Source organism: Sinohyriopsis cumingii, chromosome 4 (genome assembly GCF_028554795.1).
Source record: "Sinohyriopsis cumingii isolate HCF-2022 chromosome 4, ASM2855479v2, whole genome shotgun sequence".
NCBI classification, from domain to species: Eukaryota; Metazoa; Mollusca; class Bivalvia; order Unionida; family Unionidae; genus Sinohyriopsis; species Sinohyriopsis cumingii.
Window position 1 is genome coordinate 76,205,854 of NC_142964.1, and position 17,980 is coordinate 76,223,833.

The 17,980-nt window shown below is 33.8% G+C and overlaps 2 protein-coding genes across 9 annotated transcripts in view; one reads left to right on the plus strand and one right to left on the minus strand.

The window, feature by feature from the left end:
* The window catches only part of LOC149801483 (interleukin-18 receptor 1-like), a 31,999-nt gene extending 26,948 nt beyond the window's left edge, over positions 1-5,051 (minus strand). For 5 of the 8 annotated variants that reach the window (XM_089955645.1, XM_089955641.1, XM_089955643.1 and 2 more), the window contains exon 1: positions 4,969-5,041. The gene's annotated coding sequence lies outside the window, so the exon portion shown is untranslated. Of the gene's footprint in view, positions 1-4,968 lie in introns of all 8 variants that reach the window. The other 3 variants (XM_089955637.1, XM_089955642.1, XM_089955644.1) reach the window with 3 other exon arrangements.
* Positions 5,052-5,125: 74 nt separating this feature from the next.
* Positions 5,126-17,527, plus strand: LOC149801484 (nucleotide triphosphate diphosphatase NUDT15-like). The gene is made up of 4 exons (XM_089955647.1): positions 5,126-5,283; positions 8,259-8,336; positions 10,761-10,957; positions 15,239-17,527. Exons 1-4 carry the CDS (start codon positions 5,129-5,131, stop codon positions 15,361-15,363), a joined length of 555 nt encoding a protein of 184 aa, XP_089811773.1. The 5' UTR covers positions 5,126-5,128; the 3' UTR covers positions 15,364-17,527.
* Positions 17,528-17,980: the final 453 nt, after the last annotated feature.

Below are 17,980 nucleotides of genomic sequence, written 5' to 3' on the forward strand. Positions count from 1 at the left end.
TAAAATTCTTGTTTTGGTCTACTTAAAATTGAAATTTAGAGTCATATTGTGAATGAATGCACACTAAACTTATACAGTTGGTCTGGAATGGATGGATTTCATTTTTCTGTTGATCCAATGTTACGTTTAGGCTCTTAATAAATGCAACAAGAAAAGAGTGAAGACAACAAGCTTTGTAAAATTTAACAAATAATTTATTTCCCTAGAACAACATGGTAAAAATGAGAAAAAGGACTTACGGTTCTACGAATAAAATCCAAAAATAATCCAAGAATTAAAAAATAGAAGTCCTAGAAATAAAAAGTCCTAAATGAATCTGAGCTGGAGTCCTGATAAAAAAAATCAAAGATGGAGGACAATGATGTATGCTGTGGTCAATGTTGTCCTGATGTGTCAACAGTTCCTTGTTGAACCACAAAAAATAATATTCCAGTTTTTAATTCTGAATAAAATTTCAATAAATGTCTTTGTCCAAGAATTCTGTATGAGCACTTAAATATTTCCAGGAAAAAGAATAATTCCTTAAAAAAGAATTTCAACTCAAACTGGTCACAACAAAACACCTTTCAGTGTTAATGGTTTATAGCCCAGCTGACTAAATTCTCTATAAAAAAAGGTTACACACTAATTTACGATGCAAAACAGATTCCCGTATGAGGGTCACATGATCATGTTTCTAGAACCACATAGAAGCTTTACATGCCTAATATCACGTACATATACTCCCAGTATGGCCTCGATTTCATTCAATGAATCTTACACTAAGAAAGAATAATATAAAAAAATATAAAAGAGTTGTTTACTTCAACTCACTGATTTCTGAATCAAGGTCACGAACTAGGTCAGCAATTAGATACAAAGTTTCTATTATTAGGTGTTTATAAAAAAAACAGGTCAAACTAATTTCTGGAAAATGTCAAATTCCAGTAAATAAAATTACATTACAATAGCATGTATGGGAATAATAAAAAAATTAAAACTAACAAATAAACAATCAAATTAAATCAAATACAAATTAAATCAAATATACATAACACCAACTCAATTTTGCTTTTCTGCTTGTGATGGACTGGATCTTTTTTTCTTATAGCTAAGTCAATTCCATACAATGTACAAGTGATTTGAGCAATGGACTGGCATTGAATCAACTGCACCTCTGTTTCTGTTCTGTCATCGTTTGCTTGGAATCATAATGTGCAAAGCAAATTAATTCTTTAATTGGAATTAACAAAAAGATGCTACGCAATATTACATTCATTTCATTTTGAATGCAGTAAGGAGAATGTGATTTCAGTTGGAAATGTAATTTGCAGAACTAAGAAAGCACATTTTGGGGAAATTCAAGATGCATTAATGTAAATGTATTTGCTGCTATTCTTATTGCCAGCTAAAGAAGAATGTTTATGCCCTGTCACTTGTAGGATCGCTGATGGAAGGAGCCCAGCTAAGTCCTATGGCATCTAACATTGTACGAAGATAGTTAAACAGGGAATATTGCAAAGAGAGCTGTTGTGTGACAGTCCATTTAGCAGCTGAAAAAATTACTATATTTGCCTTGGCTTATTGGCTCTGAATGCCATTAGCTTCCTACCAACACTCTCAGTTGCATTTTATTCTCGAATTTAGTGTTCTGACTGACTTGTAAAATGCTAGGTCTCTGATAGATATGCAATAGCCTTTGGCCTCAGTATGCTTTCTTGTGCTATTTTTATAGACCCTTGAGAGGACTGGTCATAGTCTGAACCATTCTATTTGCAAAAAGCTATGAATATTTCTCCTAAATAACTGTTTAAATGATCAGAATTGTATTTTCTATACTGTGTCTCACATTTTGTTGTGGACATTGCAAATGTCACATTCATTTGTTGGCATGTTTGAAAGTTTCATGTGTGACTCCATGAACTCATCCACATTGGTAACTTTATCATTTCTACTTTCAAATGGACAAAACACTTTGTTTAGCTCATTCACAAACAAATCTAATCAACCAAATGCTAAAACATGTGCTACATGAGTATACATGGTTTGTTTACAAAGTAGTTCCTAATATATGATACTATTTTTAGACATGTGTCATGCAGTATGAAGCTTTTTAGAATGGAAAAATACTGATTCTGACAATGTAAAGTTAATGGAGAAAATAATAAGCAGTTGTTGTTGTTGTTGTTGTTGTAGGGTTTAACGCCATTTTTCAGCACATGATAGGCTATGTATGGCGGCCAGTATTAATGGTGGAGGAAGAACCCGGGAAAACCCCAGAAAGAACCACCGACCCACGAGAAGCTACTGGCAAGCTTTCTCACATACCCACATTGGTCGAATCCTAGACTCGAACCCACGCAGACAGAGGTGAGATGGCAGTGATCCGTAACGGAGAGCACTTTAGACCACTTGGCCACTCAGGGCCCGAATAAGCAGTTAAGAAAAAGAAATATCCTGCACATTTTTAAATAACATGCTCAGATCATTATATATCAACCAAAAAAAACTAAAACATTAGCATACGGAGACCAATATATAGATAAAAATTGAATGAGCCCTTATTTCACAATTTTTTTTTCAGTGTTAGTAATTTAATTAATTATCAATAAAATGAACTATTTAAATTTTGCACACAGGTGTATGATTTGCTTTAAAATTATTTCACAACTAAATTGCAGATGACAGATAAATAGTCTCTCTTAATTATATATAACAACTACATTCTCTGGGTTTTGTTTCCTTAAATGCATATTTGAACTACTCAGTGTACTTGGGAAATAATGAGAAATATTATATTTTAAACAAATATATGTCACATTTAAATCCTTTTAACCAATTTTGGCATTCCCAGCTACCATTGACATGTAAGTCAACAGAACTTGAAAACACTTGTTTGCTTGTGTGATAATTTGAATTTATTAGATAAACTGAAAGTCTGAACAGAGTGGGGGTTTCAAACACACGCCAACAAGCCAAGTGCCAAGCCATATCTTGTGGCCCGCAAAAATGATTAGCATCACATGGTGTCATGAGAGATAACAAAGGTTGGATGAGAGTTATGGTGCATTAAACACACTAACAAAATTATTGCATGTACTCGTTCTTTCCCCGGATGTTGTTTTTAAGCAAGGTTTTGTGAAGCTTATTGAGCTTCTGAGTGACACTGTATTGAAATTTGAAAATGTGAACATTGGAGTTGCAGAGTTCTACACGTTTCTATCTTGAGAGATTCCCCAAGTTGCTCTTTGGAGCTACCAAGATCATGGCCACAATTGCAAACAGTTTTTCTTCTTCCAGGAAAATAAACAAGACAGTATTTAGACCAAGACTCAATGACAAGCATCTGGAAGCAACACTGACATTAAAATCATCTCAGGATATTAAAGCAAACATTGATGTGCTGGTTGAGCAAAATGTTGCCAGTTAAGGGGCCAAAAACAGACTTAAATTGTGCATATATGTTTCCAAGTACTGATTAATGTTCATTTTGAAACTTTGCTTTAAGTAAAAGTATATTTTTAAAACTTTAAAACAGTAAATGTTTCATATTTTACTAGATGATCTTTTTTGTTTATAATAATGATGTGTGTAGGTGTGATGAAGCCCTTGGGTCATCGAAAATGCCCTTATGTGGCCCTCAGGGTGATTTGAGTTTGAAATCCCTAACTAAAGCAATATGACTTTAATTTGTTGAAAAGCACTGATATGTGCTGCCAAGTGTATGAGATATTCCAGAAAAATTGGCCTCTCATTCGAATGTCAGTTGACATTGGAACATACTACACAAGGGCTTTATTTGGGTAATATGATGTGGCACTAACAACATATATATCAAGTACAGTTTTGCATACTGGCCCCTGGCAAATTTCTTAACTTAAGGGTATGGTGTGGCTTTCTGAGCTATTATTGTGCAATAATTAAAGATATGGACATATTTGTGAATTTGGTCTTTCTGTCTTTCCGGCTTGTGTTGTTCTTGAAACTGATCCTAGGCATGTACATCTCATGTAGTCACTGCAGTGAAATACCAATAGTCAGCAAGGAAGAAGAGCTAACTACTTATAGCAGTAGACATGTTGGTTCAAGACAAGTAGAATATCTCAAAAATTGATTGGATGACAACTATTTTGAATAGCATCAAACTATTAAGTACATAATGTTTTTCAAAATTATCACCAGGGATAGGGCTTGTGTTTGCACTGTGAGCACCAAGTGTTCTCAAAAATGGCCTTTGGACAAGAAAAATGCATGCATAAATTTGGGGGTGGGGTCAATTTCCACTGACTTGTCAGATCAAGTGAATGATATTATTATGTGTTGGTTTATTATACCTATCCAAAACTATGGATCTTTTTGACCTCACTCATGTATTTTATCTTCTATGAATTTTTATATTAGGCAGGTATATGCAACATTAATTTGTGTATAAAAATCTGTCCCCTGCTCCCTTCTTAATTCATGGGGAAACCAATGGCAATGACGACACATTCCCAATTGGGAGCGTGTCATCGTCACAGGGGCTCGTATCGTTGCTTATAAATGACGGAAAACCAATGGCAATGACGACAAATTCCCAACTGGGAGCGTGACATCATCACTGGGGCTCGTATTGGTGCTTACAATTGACCTGTTGTCATACATGTACTATATAATAAATGTATGACAGGTCAATTGTAAGCAACGATACGATCCCCTGTGGTCATCATTGGTTTCCCCATGAATCAAGTGCCTGTGCATTCACAGTATAGACCTATAAAATAAGCACACGATGCAGAAAATTACCGAAAACCGCGAAAACCCCCATACCAAAGAGCCAGCCTACCATAACATTTAGATTTTCTTGACTAAAAGTTCTAGTAGAAATGTACTACTGATTCACTGACTAATCCTGCAGTGTCAGTCGTCTACCCATATATTAATGTTGTTTGTATAAAGATCACCGTCTTCAACTGTATGACTATAGCATTAGCAATTGATGTAGCTTACCTTCAATGCTTGATTTTCCTTAGCAATTGGTAATACGGGTTGTTCGCAACTCAACTTTCGTTATGGACGTTCAAACTGGTTACCCTTATTAGTTATAGGTGACTAATGGATTTTGCAACTCTTGAAATCAACTTTTGGATTAAACCAGTCTATTTTAAAGATGTCAGCCTCCTGTAGGCGTGAGCGGCCCAAAGTTGGAGTTGGAGTTTTAGTAACAAGCCCCGATTATCCCAATTGTGTATTAATCGGAGTGAGGAAAGGTCCTTCACCGGGTTCAGAGCTATATGCTGTCCCAGGTGGACATCTGGAATTTGGGTAATTTTCCAGCAACACAATATACCACAATCTACGGCCGGACTTACGTGCTATGTCTTACATGTAGGACTACGGCCGGACTATAATTGTTATTTGTTTTTGTGTTTTAAGACTATAAGGTCTCCCCCTCCCCCCCCCAAAAAAAAATGTTTCCAATTGCACTGGTTTTAAACTTGAGGTAGGTAGGATTTTATTCTTTTTTTTTTGGGGGGGGGTTTGTATATATATATATATATATATATATATATATATATATATATATATATATATATACACACACAAGGGCTCGTATCGTTGCTTACAATTGACCTGTCATACATGTACTATATAATAACTACAAGGGAGGACACTTGTCTCCTTGCTCGCGCGACCTATTTAAAAATAAATGATTTTCAAGCTATGCTCTGTGAAGCTTAATACATTTGGTACCAATATTTAGCTCAGGCATTCAACTGTGTATCCCTATCTAAAGTTTGACTTAATATCATACCTTTAAGGAATGCCAAATCATTTTCCCACACTACCACTCGACATGGCCCTGATCATGCCGGCTTAATATGCAAGTAAAACGCGTTAAATACTAAACTGCACTATCATTGGCCAACTGAAAATGATATACACGCCTATTTATAAGTTATTCCAGGAAATTTAAATTGCCTGATTGTCCAGAAGAAGCAGGAAGAAGAAAAAATGATGGAATCAAATTGTTTCCTGGTAAGAATGATCAAAATGTGAAGAACATCTTTTGTTTTAAATTTATTAAGCAATAAATATCATAACTGTTTGCAAATATATATTCATACTGACATGGTTTAAACGACTGAATGTATATGTTTTATGCTCATATTTTTTTACATACTGTTACATGTCCTCATCAAAAGTGATATATGATTGTTGTCATAAATATCTGTCAATAATAGAAAATGTAAATAAAAGAAATCTTCACCATTTCTGAAAAATCTCTGCAGCTTGCCTAAAGCACCCTTTTAGACTTCAGATTTAAAGCATACATTGTTACATATGTCATTGTACTGTATATGAAAATTCGTCTTGAGAATACCTTTCCTTTCCTCTAAATTCAGTGACATCCATTAGTTTAGTCCTAATCATTTCTATTATAAATTATGTGAATGTTTTCAGCATTTGTTTGCAAAAATCAATACTATGAAACTTCACTGTAGCACTGTCCTTATGCATCTCAACATTTACAAGTTAATCTGACAAATTCACATTCAGAATTATATTTAAGGTACAAATGCTTCACAGCTCGACAAGACAATAATGCTGCTGTATTACCCTCACTGTGCTTTGATATACCTTGACTTCACCTGGATAAAAAAAGAAATGTTTTGACATACATACACTTTGACTTTATGTACATACTTTAAAGAATGTTTTACTGTATCTGAAAAGACATTTTCCACTTACATTATATGAAGACTTAAATATATATATATATATAGATACATGTATTTATTTGTTTTTTAAATTTGAAAACATGCCTTAACTGTAATTTGTAACTGTATACAAGTAGTTTACATACAATTGGATGTCAAGGTTGCTTTTATTTACGATTAGATTGGTTTTTCCATTAGAATTACTAACATGTGTCAAGTATGCATTTTCATTTTAGAATATTATCAGGTGACTGTGTTTATATAGGGAGTTTGGTAAATGGTAAACACTAACTCATTCTTTTCTAACAATTATTATAGAAAGGAATTTATTTTAATAATCTGATTTTACAGTTGTGTTGTTCTACTCAAATAATATAATCAGAGAGGAATTATTTATCAGAAATATTCATTGGAATTACTCAAGTGTTCCATGATTTTGGAGTAATACACAATTTTTGGATGTATGTCCACATATTTAAAGATATTCTGGATTTTATCACTCATGCATGTCAGGACATTCTTCTTACTGTAGGTTGATAGAAGGACTCCAAGAAGATCAAGGGGGGATTATAATATTTAGTGACCTAATGAAAGACTGTAAAGGTGTTACATCAAAGGCACTTTCAACACTTATTAAAACTTTTCCCTAATGTAAAGAAGGTCAGATGACGCAAATTCTGGCAAGAAGGAAGTATTTTATGAGGGACTCTCTTACATCTCAAAAGATAATTCTCCGTAAAGATAACTTTTGATGAACTAAGAACCTGTATTCCTAGATATGTGACAATTCTACCTTCATTGAAAGATTTGATAATTGATGTTGGTTCTTCAGTTAATGTCAATGGCAGGATTATCATGAAAACAATCAATATATCAGAAACAATGTGGACACTTACTGTAACAAACAAATAAAGCAGTTGGCCACAGTGAGTGCAGTGATAAATTATTGCCATTTGTAAGGCTTACTGGATAGTTTATCATTTGAAAGGTAGACAGCTTTGCATTTAAAAATTCACACAGAAACTAAATCTGCAATTGAGTTTACATTTACCTTGAGTTAGACTTGAAAATGGATTGGTTTATTTGGTGACTACCCTTTGATAGGCTAGCACGGAGATCAGATGCATATCTTAGATTCATCTGAATGGTCCACTTGGCGTATGTGCTTATGTTTACCTTAATTTTCAGTTTTTACTTGGATTATATTTAACATGTCAGCAATTTGACTAACATATAAAAGGAATATGTAATGTACACATTATTATTAGTAGCAGTAGTAGTAGTATCATCATCGTCATTATAATTATTATTATTATTATTATTATTATTATTAGTATTATTATTATTATTATTAACATAACAAACGATTATTGAACAGTAATTTATAAAGATCAACATAGAAATCATTATTCTTTAAATAATTTGTTAATTTCAAAACCTAATTATCAGTCATTATTTTAAAATATTTTTTTTAGTTTTATTTATATTTATAATTGATTTAAATATTTTATTATAATCAGACTCCTTTATTAATTAGATTTTAAATACTCATGTTAATATTCTTTCTATCTTCTGGAGCCACATAGTTCAGTGGTTAGTGTGCCAAACTTGCAACCTAAAGGCTGTGGGTTTGATCTGCCTGGGTCAGCTACCATGGTATGTATTTGGGCAAAGTACTTTACTACCAGGCAGATTTGAACCTCTGCTGAGTCATACCAAAGACTTCTAAAAAATTGTGCTAGCAGCTGCAGCATTACGAGGTTAGTGTTAGGACTGGTATCAGGATAATGTGACTCGGTGGGGCATCTTGCCACATGTCTGCGGCATGATGCCTCATTGCTGTACATCACTACAAATTGCCACACTGCAGACATCATAGCAAGATGACTGAAACTTTTTAAAGCTTTGTTAAAAATCCAAATAACACACATACACTTTACTCCAAGCTGCAGCAGTGATGATGCTGAGGAGGCATTTCAAAGTGTAAATCAGCTAAAATATCAAACTTTCCAAAAAGTAATCTCAGCTTCAGTTTCAAAAATATAGGCAGAATTTTTTTAAATTAGTTTTTATTGGATGTAGTTTCACTGGAGATACTTTAGATTTGTCAGTTAACATTACTGCAGAATCAAATTTGTTTGGGTACCGCTCCGGTGGCCTAGTGGTTAGAACATCCACCTCGGATGCGGGAGGTCATGGGTTCGATCCCTGGCCAAGTCATACCAGAGACTTACAAAAATTGTACTAACAGCTGCCTTGCTTGGCACTCAGCATTAAGAGGTTAGTGTTAGGACTGGTTGGCTTGGTGTCAGGATAATGTGACTGGATGAGGCATCAAGCTTCATGTCTGCGGCATGATGCCCCAGTGCTAGACATCACTATAAACTATCACACTGTAGACATCGTAGCAATATGACTGAAAAATTGTTAAAGTTATGTTAAAAATCCAAAATACACACACACACATTTGTTTGATAAATCTGAGAATAGAACTGAAAAACAGTTCCAACACAAAAGTAGAACTATCACAGAGAGCAACAGCTATTTTGAATGAGATGTAAATTTAGAAGAATTACATTTTGTTACATTGTTGAGATTTTTTCATCACTGGGGCACAAGCAGAGAAGTGTATGTTTGTTTTTTTTTACATTTTAAATTCTTGTGACTGTTCTAGTAGAAAATGAGAAGAAAACAGAACAATACTCTTTAGAATATTCTTGTTAAAAATATCTAAATGAATATTAAAATCTAGTCCACATCTTAGAAAATTACAGCATCTTCATTTTCTTAATAATATATGCTTAAATTATCACCTTTAAGTTCAATTTATCAATAATAATGAGCATACTGTATAAAATTGAATATATTATTATTGCTAGTAATTAAAATTGGCTTCAAAATTTGCTTGGAAGTAGAGCATTTGTATTCAGTAAGTTCGGTGTAAGGAAAATGGTCACTTACTGGTCCAAAACTTGTGTTCCATTTGAGAAGAAAGAAAAAAATCCACATGCTTGTGACTGCAGTTTAATCCATTTATTAAAGCTAAAGAGTAAAACACAATGTCTTCAGTGGAGACTGACTGATGATGCTACAGCACAATACATACATGTATATAGGCCTTGCCCTGGTTATCTACATGGGGACTTTTCAGAGGATTGTGCCATATCTTTCATGAAACACCAAATGCCTAAAAATGTTCTTTAAAGTATATATTTAAAAAAAACTAAAATAATGTGTGTTTAAAAGGGATATGTAATACATACAAAAAAAATTAAGTGACGCTTTGTTCCAAGTCGGGCAGAAAAATCTCATTGATATGGCATGTAAACATACATCTCAGCTGATGGTCTCGGCATTATTCCTACACCGTATCTAACTTGTTCTTTCTGTTCCTCTTGGAACAAAAGACATATCCAGGTTTGTTAATGTATTACACTTTTAAAATTAGTTTTACCTCCCCTCCCCCCAAAAAGATATATAAATTAGGACAGTTTTTAAGTTTATGATAAAATGTTATTTTATTAATAGTGACACAGAATTTCATCCAGGCATTAACACAGACACAAAATGTCATCCAGGCATTAACATAGACACAAAATATCATCCAGGATTTAACATAGACACAAAATGTCATCCAGGATTTAACATAGACACAAAATGTCATCCAGGATTTAACATAGACAAAAAATGTCATCCACGATTTAAAATAAACATAAAATATCATCCAGGATTTAGCATAGACACAAAATGTCATCCAGGCACTAACATCAAAAGATGTTAACTTAGTAAAAAGCCAAGGTGAAGGCAGTGTATCAACATAAATGGTCACTTGTAAGAAAAAAATGAATATTGTAAATCAAAGAAATATAAGAAGCATAAACATTTAAATAATTTGGGGAGTTAACAAAATGTATTAAATTATTTTTCAAAGACAAATATTCATTCATTGTTGCATAGATAGATTTTCTTGGTTATTAATTCATAATTTTGATGGCAAAGTTACTTTATTTAAATATAGTAAGAATTTATTGACACTACAGTATTATGATTTGCTGTATGTTTCCTGTTAATCGTATTCAGGGAGTCATGGGAAGAGTGTGGTAAAAGGGAGACCCTGGAAGAGACTGGATTGCAGTTGAGAAATGTCCGCTATGCCACCGTGGTGAATGCAGTGGTGGAAGAAGAAGATTACCACTACATCACTTTGTTTGTACAGGGTGAAATTGATACAGAGGTCAGAAAGGAGCCAATGAACAGGGAACAAGACAAATGTGAGGGTAATTGTGCATATTTTATTTGGTATGATCTGTTCATTGTACCAGCTACTTACATGTTACTATAAAAATAGTTTGAGAAATCATTTCTCAAACCTTTTGCACAGGTTACTTGATTGTTTAATTAGTATACAGCATAAACCAGTGAACTTTGGTAGTTCACTGGTTGAAGCACCGCACTTGTGTTCCAAAAGGGTACTTGATTGATTCCCGCTACCAAATCCTGCTGAGGTTTGGTCACCTTTGGCAATGTACATGACATTACTTACAATATTATCTTCAAAGTATTGTTGTGCCATAAAATGTTGAAACAAACCAAAATGAGTAATGGAAAGAAGGAACAATGAACAAACATAGAGGTAGTACTTCTTACTGCTTACTGAGTACATGAGAGATACCAACCGCTTATGGATATCAAAATATCTGCTCACTTCCAGTACTATCTACTGTGGGAAAGACTGGACAAATGTTAAATTTTCAAAATAATCCATTTGAACAGTGGAAGGAATGTGGTGCAACAGAATGGAGGTCATGGTTAGATAAATGTATTATAGGAGAATTGGAGTTTCTTTATGACACTTGATGTGACTTTGGGGGAATGCCCAAGTCTGGAAACTACTTTTTTGTACGCATTTAGCAGATATGATGCTATTACTGGGTTTTATGGTACAGTTATCAGTTAGAAAGCACCATAGCAACTGTTGGACTGTAATTGACATCCTGTTGGCAAAGCAGAAAAGCAGGATGCAGGGAAGGAGCAAGGAGATAACTAGAGCAATGTGGAACATTGACACTGATCCAGAAAATGAAAAACATGGAAACATTATGAAAAAAATTACCTTTGTACTAGGTTTTAGGCATTATCTGATAAATAAAATAAAATAAAATGAATTGGACTGAAATAAAATAGAAACAAAATTCACAGTAACATTGTTAGAGTTACAGTCATAAGAAAGTTAACATGCTGGTTTGTTGTGATATTTATGTTATTTTCTTGGCAATAGCAATTTTATTTAGGTATTTGAATCAGTAATTAATTTGCTACACTATTTTTCCATTTAATTTAAATACAATGATCTCTGTTTAACCACAAACCCCTTCCTTCTTCCCCTATATTGATTTGATTTCTCCATTCATTTCAACCAGTGTTATTAAGTTGGCAGACATTGTAATACTAAACTGTACTGCATACCAATAAAACAGTTGTGCCTTTTGTCAAGGCATTTTCTAGAAAAGTATATTGATGTACAAAATAGCCCCATTATTAGAACAAAGGGAGACATATTTAAATATAGAAAGGAATGAAGAAATAAAATAGGGTTTCAAAGTCAGATGTGCAATATTTGCACATTCATTTGATTTTCAAGCATAGTTTGTAGAAATGATTGGGAATCATGCTGTCACATGGATTAGACTAAATTTTGTTTTTATGCATATTCATGGGAATCCTGCTGTCATGTGGATTTGAATAGACCTTGTTTTATATGATTATGATTGGGAATTCTGCTGTGACATGGAATAGAATAGACATTGTTTTATATGATTATGATTGGGAGTCCTGCTGCCATGTAGATTAGAATAGACCTTGTTTTATATGATTATGACTGGGAGTCCTTCTGTCATGTAGAATAGAATAGACCTTGTTTTATATGATTATGATTGGGAGTCTTTCTGTCATGTGAATTAAAATAGACCTTGTTTTGTATGATTTCAACTGGAAATCCCGGTGTCATGTGGATTAGAGATCCTTTCTTGTTTCCTGATGATTGGGATTCCTGCTGTCATGGGGATTAAAATGTATCCTGTCTTTTATACTTATGATTGAAAATCTTGCTATCATGTCAGTTACAATAGACCTTGTTTTTTGTGATTATGTTTGGAAATCCTGCTAGAATAGACCTTGTTTTGTCTGCTTAAGTTTGGAAATCCTATTATCACACATTAAACACTAACAGGAGAACTACCCTTAAAATTACATAGGCAAGAACTGCTTCTCCGATACTCCATTCGATTAGATACACACCCAGACAACCATCCCACCAAAATAGCTATAAATAAGTGTAAAGTTGTCTTCAAACCCAAAATCATACCTATCACACCAAGTGGCAAAGAAATCCTTGAACTAAGAGAAAAGATACCTCTACTGAAAAAACAGGTAACAAACAATACAGACCAGAACAAATCACCATGGTTACAAAAACCACCAAGGATTAACATTGAAGCTACCAAATTAGGCAATAAAGAAGGACAAGAAAGCTTACTAAAACCTGTACTGGTAAACGAAATCAACCAAAAATACCCGGACTATGTTAAAATATATACCGATGGATCAAAAACAAACAACCCACCAAGAACAGCAGCAGCAATAGTCATCCCTGAATTCAATATACAAACGGGATCCAGATTACCTGACTATTGCTCCATTTACACCACTGAATTCTGGGCTATACTTGAATCACTACAATGGATCAAAGACAACCATATACCTAAAGCAGTCATTATAAGCGATTCCCTAAGTGCTATCAAATCGATCCAAAATCGCAATACACACTCTAGGGAACAATTCCTCGACAGAGCATGCCAATTAATCGACGATATCACCACAGCACATCAATTAGTCGAGCTCATGTGGATACCGTCGCACATTGGAATCTCTGGCAACGAAACAGCAGACAAAGTTGCAAAAACCAATCTAGGAGATCAAAACTCTATCAAGCTTAACTATAGCTCTACAGAAGCAATAAGCTTCGCACAAACATATATAGACCAAACATGGCAAGATTTTTGGAACTCCTCCACAAAAGGTAAAAAGCACCATGAAACCCAAAAAAACGTAGATAGGAACATACAACTACCTAAGGGTACCTATTTAGAACAGAAAACCATAAACAGGATAATAACTGGAAAAACTAAACTAGCAAGCAGTTTTGGAAGGTTTATAAGACCCAAACCAGCAACCATTAACTGCTTTAACTGCCACACCACCAAAGATCTACACCACGTATTCAATATATACCCAAAATATCAACCCGCTCGGAAAATATTTATCAAAAACCAAAAAGAGATTGGATCACCACACACACACCCAGAGTTACTTATGAACTCTAATAAAAATAAACAATCAGCATATAAAAATATAAATCAATTCGTAGACTCAGCAGGACTTAGGAACAAAATATAATTACTATCCCCACAAAACCAAAAGACCCAGTAACTAGCTAAATAAATTTAGAAGCCACCACATAAAAAACCATAACATATCATTCAATTTTATAAAAGTATTAATAAATAATTCACTTACGAAGCACCTATAAAAAACTAAGGAAACCGCACAATCGGATGTCCTAGATGTCCTTAAAGAACCGAGTAATCAGCTAGGATTCCTCTCCTAGATGTCCTTAACGAACCGTGTAATCGGCTAGGACTCCGGTCTCTTGCTAAATAAAGTATAAATAACATTCAGTCTCTAAAAACATCAATTAATAAATAACTTAAAGAGGTAATATCTAAAAACTTACAAATAACATAACGTAGGAAACACACCCTAAACACCTCGACTAGTAATCCCATAAAAACCTTGTAAATCTCTCTTCATACATGATATCTACTAAGGACCTCTATAAACAGCATAGAACATCCCCCCTCCTTTTAGAACATTTTGAAGAAGAAAAAAAAAAAAAACAACAGGCGAATGCGACAAGAAACCAGCGATGTAGAGCAAGCAGGACCGTTCCCGAGCTCTCCTTCCCACTAATGTAGGGACCTTTATGGACCCACAGATTGAGGCCAAACTATCAGGGTTCCTTGAATCCATAAAAGCCTGGGGGAGGTGACACCATCCCCTTCCCCAGGAACAAGCAGGCTGCGGTGCAGTCAGAAAAAAGTGGCACATGCACAATTGTGCGAACGCTACTATAATTAAACTCAACAACAACAACAACTGTTGAGTTGTATTCAGCATTATTCTTTCAGCATGCAATCTAAGTTTATTTTACTTTCTCAATATATATCCTCATTATGAAAACATGAAAGAAATTTTTTGAACTGTATATTTTAATGTGACAATTTGCTGAACACATGAAAAACACAACCCTTCTTTGTAATCTTTTTATGAATTATGTCCAATAATCTTTGTAATCTTTTTATGAATTATGTCCAATAAGGAAAAGGAGTTATTACCAACTGAATACAGAAAAGGCAGTGTTACTAACTGAATAAGTTTAATACATATAAATTATGAAAGAAAAAAGTTACTGATATACAAGTCTGTATTTTAAATTCCAGGATGGATCTGGTGCAACTGGAATGAATTTCCACCTTTAGAAAAACTTTTCTGTCCACTGAGAGTTGTTAGAGAGCAAGGGTACAATCCATTTACATCTCCACAACCCTTTAAGAATGGATCCTGATGTAGGGAGAGACAGAGAAATAGATATATAAAGGATGGAAAAGAATCTTAATGTAACACAGATATCACAGATAGTACAGCACGCTTAGCAATGGATTTAAAAGGATTTTTTTTCGAAAATCTTAACTCTTAAGTATATCAGAGATGCTTCAAAACTCAGCAGTCAGAAAGAAGAAATGGTTGCATCTTGAGTTCCTAGAAGTTCTCTTCAGACAATAGAGCATCTATCCCTACGAGGAACTTTTAATGATTACTGACATCGTCTTGAGATAAATTTAATCCACAAAAATCGATCTTACAATGTGGATTCTTTACTGCTACCTGCAAACACAGTTGGGGCCATTTGCAATTTGAAAGAATTTCTGATGTCCCTTTTTCTCGGATTGGTTATTTAGGATCTATCTAATACTCTATGAAAGCTTGTTTTACTTCAGTGGATATTCCTGTCAGATGATACCTTGAACTGACAATGAAAAAGCATTGCATTGATATGTGGCATGGGTTTTCAAATGTGCTTGCATCAAAAGACGATTCTGTTTAAATGTTGTAGGGTTTCCAGGTGTACTACTGCTTCTAGTTAAGCTCTTGCATTTAGCTCATGTCAACATGAACATTTTTGGCAACTTGGTGAGGAATTGCCTCTTGTTAAGTACTATACCCTTGCAAAATGAGGTCTTGGTTGCCTATATTTCGTGGTTCAATGGAAAAGTATTAATCTTTGTTAGTAAAGAATAAAATAAGAGATCACAGTGATCTTCTTTAGTTGTAAGGGTCCGATACTAACAGATGCATCCATTTATCAAGTTTCATGATTTTAAAATGGACAGCACCCAATAAATGAACTTTAAACACAAGATTTCAACAAATTCTTCGAAGCACGAATTATAGGCCACCAAGACCTCATTTTGCAAGGGCTTCTTTTTTTGTAAAGTTATGGTACTAACAGAAAGGCATGTCATCATCACTTTCTTGATTCTAGTCTGATATCCGGAAAAAGACACAAAATTTAATCCAAGTAGGTGAAGTGTAGAATATATGCCATAATAACTTACTTCTGCACAGAGGGAGCAGTGCTCATAACATTTCATAATGCTGATAATGACAGTATGTACATAACATGCCAAAAACATATGTGGTTAAAAGTTAAAAGCAAAACCTTCAGCTAAGCCAGTTAAATGTTGGTGGTTGCATTTGCCATTTGTTTTGCAAGGCCATCTAGTTTGATGATTCCAGCACAAACCGAGCTTTGGAAATTGCTTAAAATTCAAAATTTAGGCAAAATCACTAAAGCATGAAATGTGGATATCAGTAACCTACTTTCGTGATGAAGGTATACTATTCATTAAGACACATCCGTCACTAAGTTACATAATTCCAGGTAGATCTTTATGTACTGAGTGCAAAATTCCTGAGCAACAAATGCAAATACTTAATGAAGAATTGCAGATAATGTACATGTAGGTGCAAAGTTAGCACTCTCATCTCACATCACAGGGAATTATGCTACAAAACCCACACCAAACAGTTGTCTGGAAACTAGAAAGAAAGAATGATTGAGATGCTGTGAGACTGCCCTTACGTATATGCTTTTATTTGTTCTTATGCCAACTCAGGGGATGATACAGTAGCTCTCCTCAGCTGGTGGAGAAGAATTTGAAAGTTTTATTTTGTTCTTTGTAATTATTTAGAATCAGTTTTCTAAGAAAGAGAAAACTGTTGTTTGTGAAAGTTATTGAAAATATACAAATAATATGCATGCTAATTTAGGTGGTAAATGCAGGTTTTATTTCATTTGTATACACATCAGAGAAAACATGATCTCAAGTTATTGTTAACAGAAGGTCTTGATATATTTATTTTTAGTATGGATATACATGAAAATTCTTGAATGAAAATTTTGATCCACATAAATCCTTACATTATGCAAATCTTTTTGACATCATTCATCATTTTTCTGCAGTATTACATGCACTTCAACTTGTTGTGGATAATATAGATTAATAATTCTGAATCATCTTGGGGACTTTATTTTTATGATAATATATGCATATATATGCAAATAGAATGTATATTACCTTATTTATGTAATCAACTTTTTTATGTAATCTGTTTTTTCCATTTTGTTTTAAGACTAAAGATCTCTCAATATAAATTTAAATATTCAATGAACTTGTTATTAATTATGTTTAAAACCCTTGTCATAAAATGTGTTTTAAGGTCCAAATTAAAGCAAGTCACTTGTCATAAATAGTGCTTTAAGCTCCACAAGTCACTTAAAAAAATTTAGTTGTCATTAATTGTCATAACAAGTCCTTAATTATATACTTGTCACTTGCAACAACTAGTGCTTAAAGGTACATATTAATTATGTACACGTCACCTGCAATAACTAGTGCTTTAAGGTCCAAATTAATTATGTACAAATCATTTGTCATAACTAGTGCTTTAAGGTCCATATTATTTATGTACACGTCACTTGCCATAACTAGTGTTTTAAGGTCCATATTAATTATATACAAGTCACTTGCAATAACTAGTGCTTTAAGGTCCATATTATTTATGTACACGTCACTTGCCATAACTAGTGCTTTAAGGTCCATATAAATTATATACAAGTC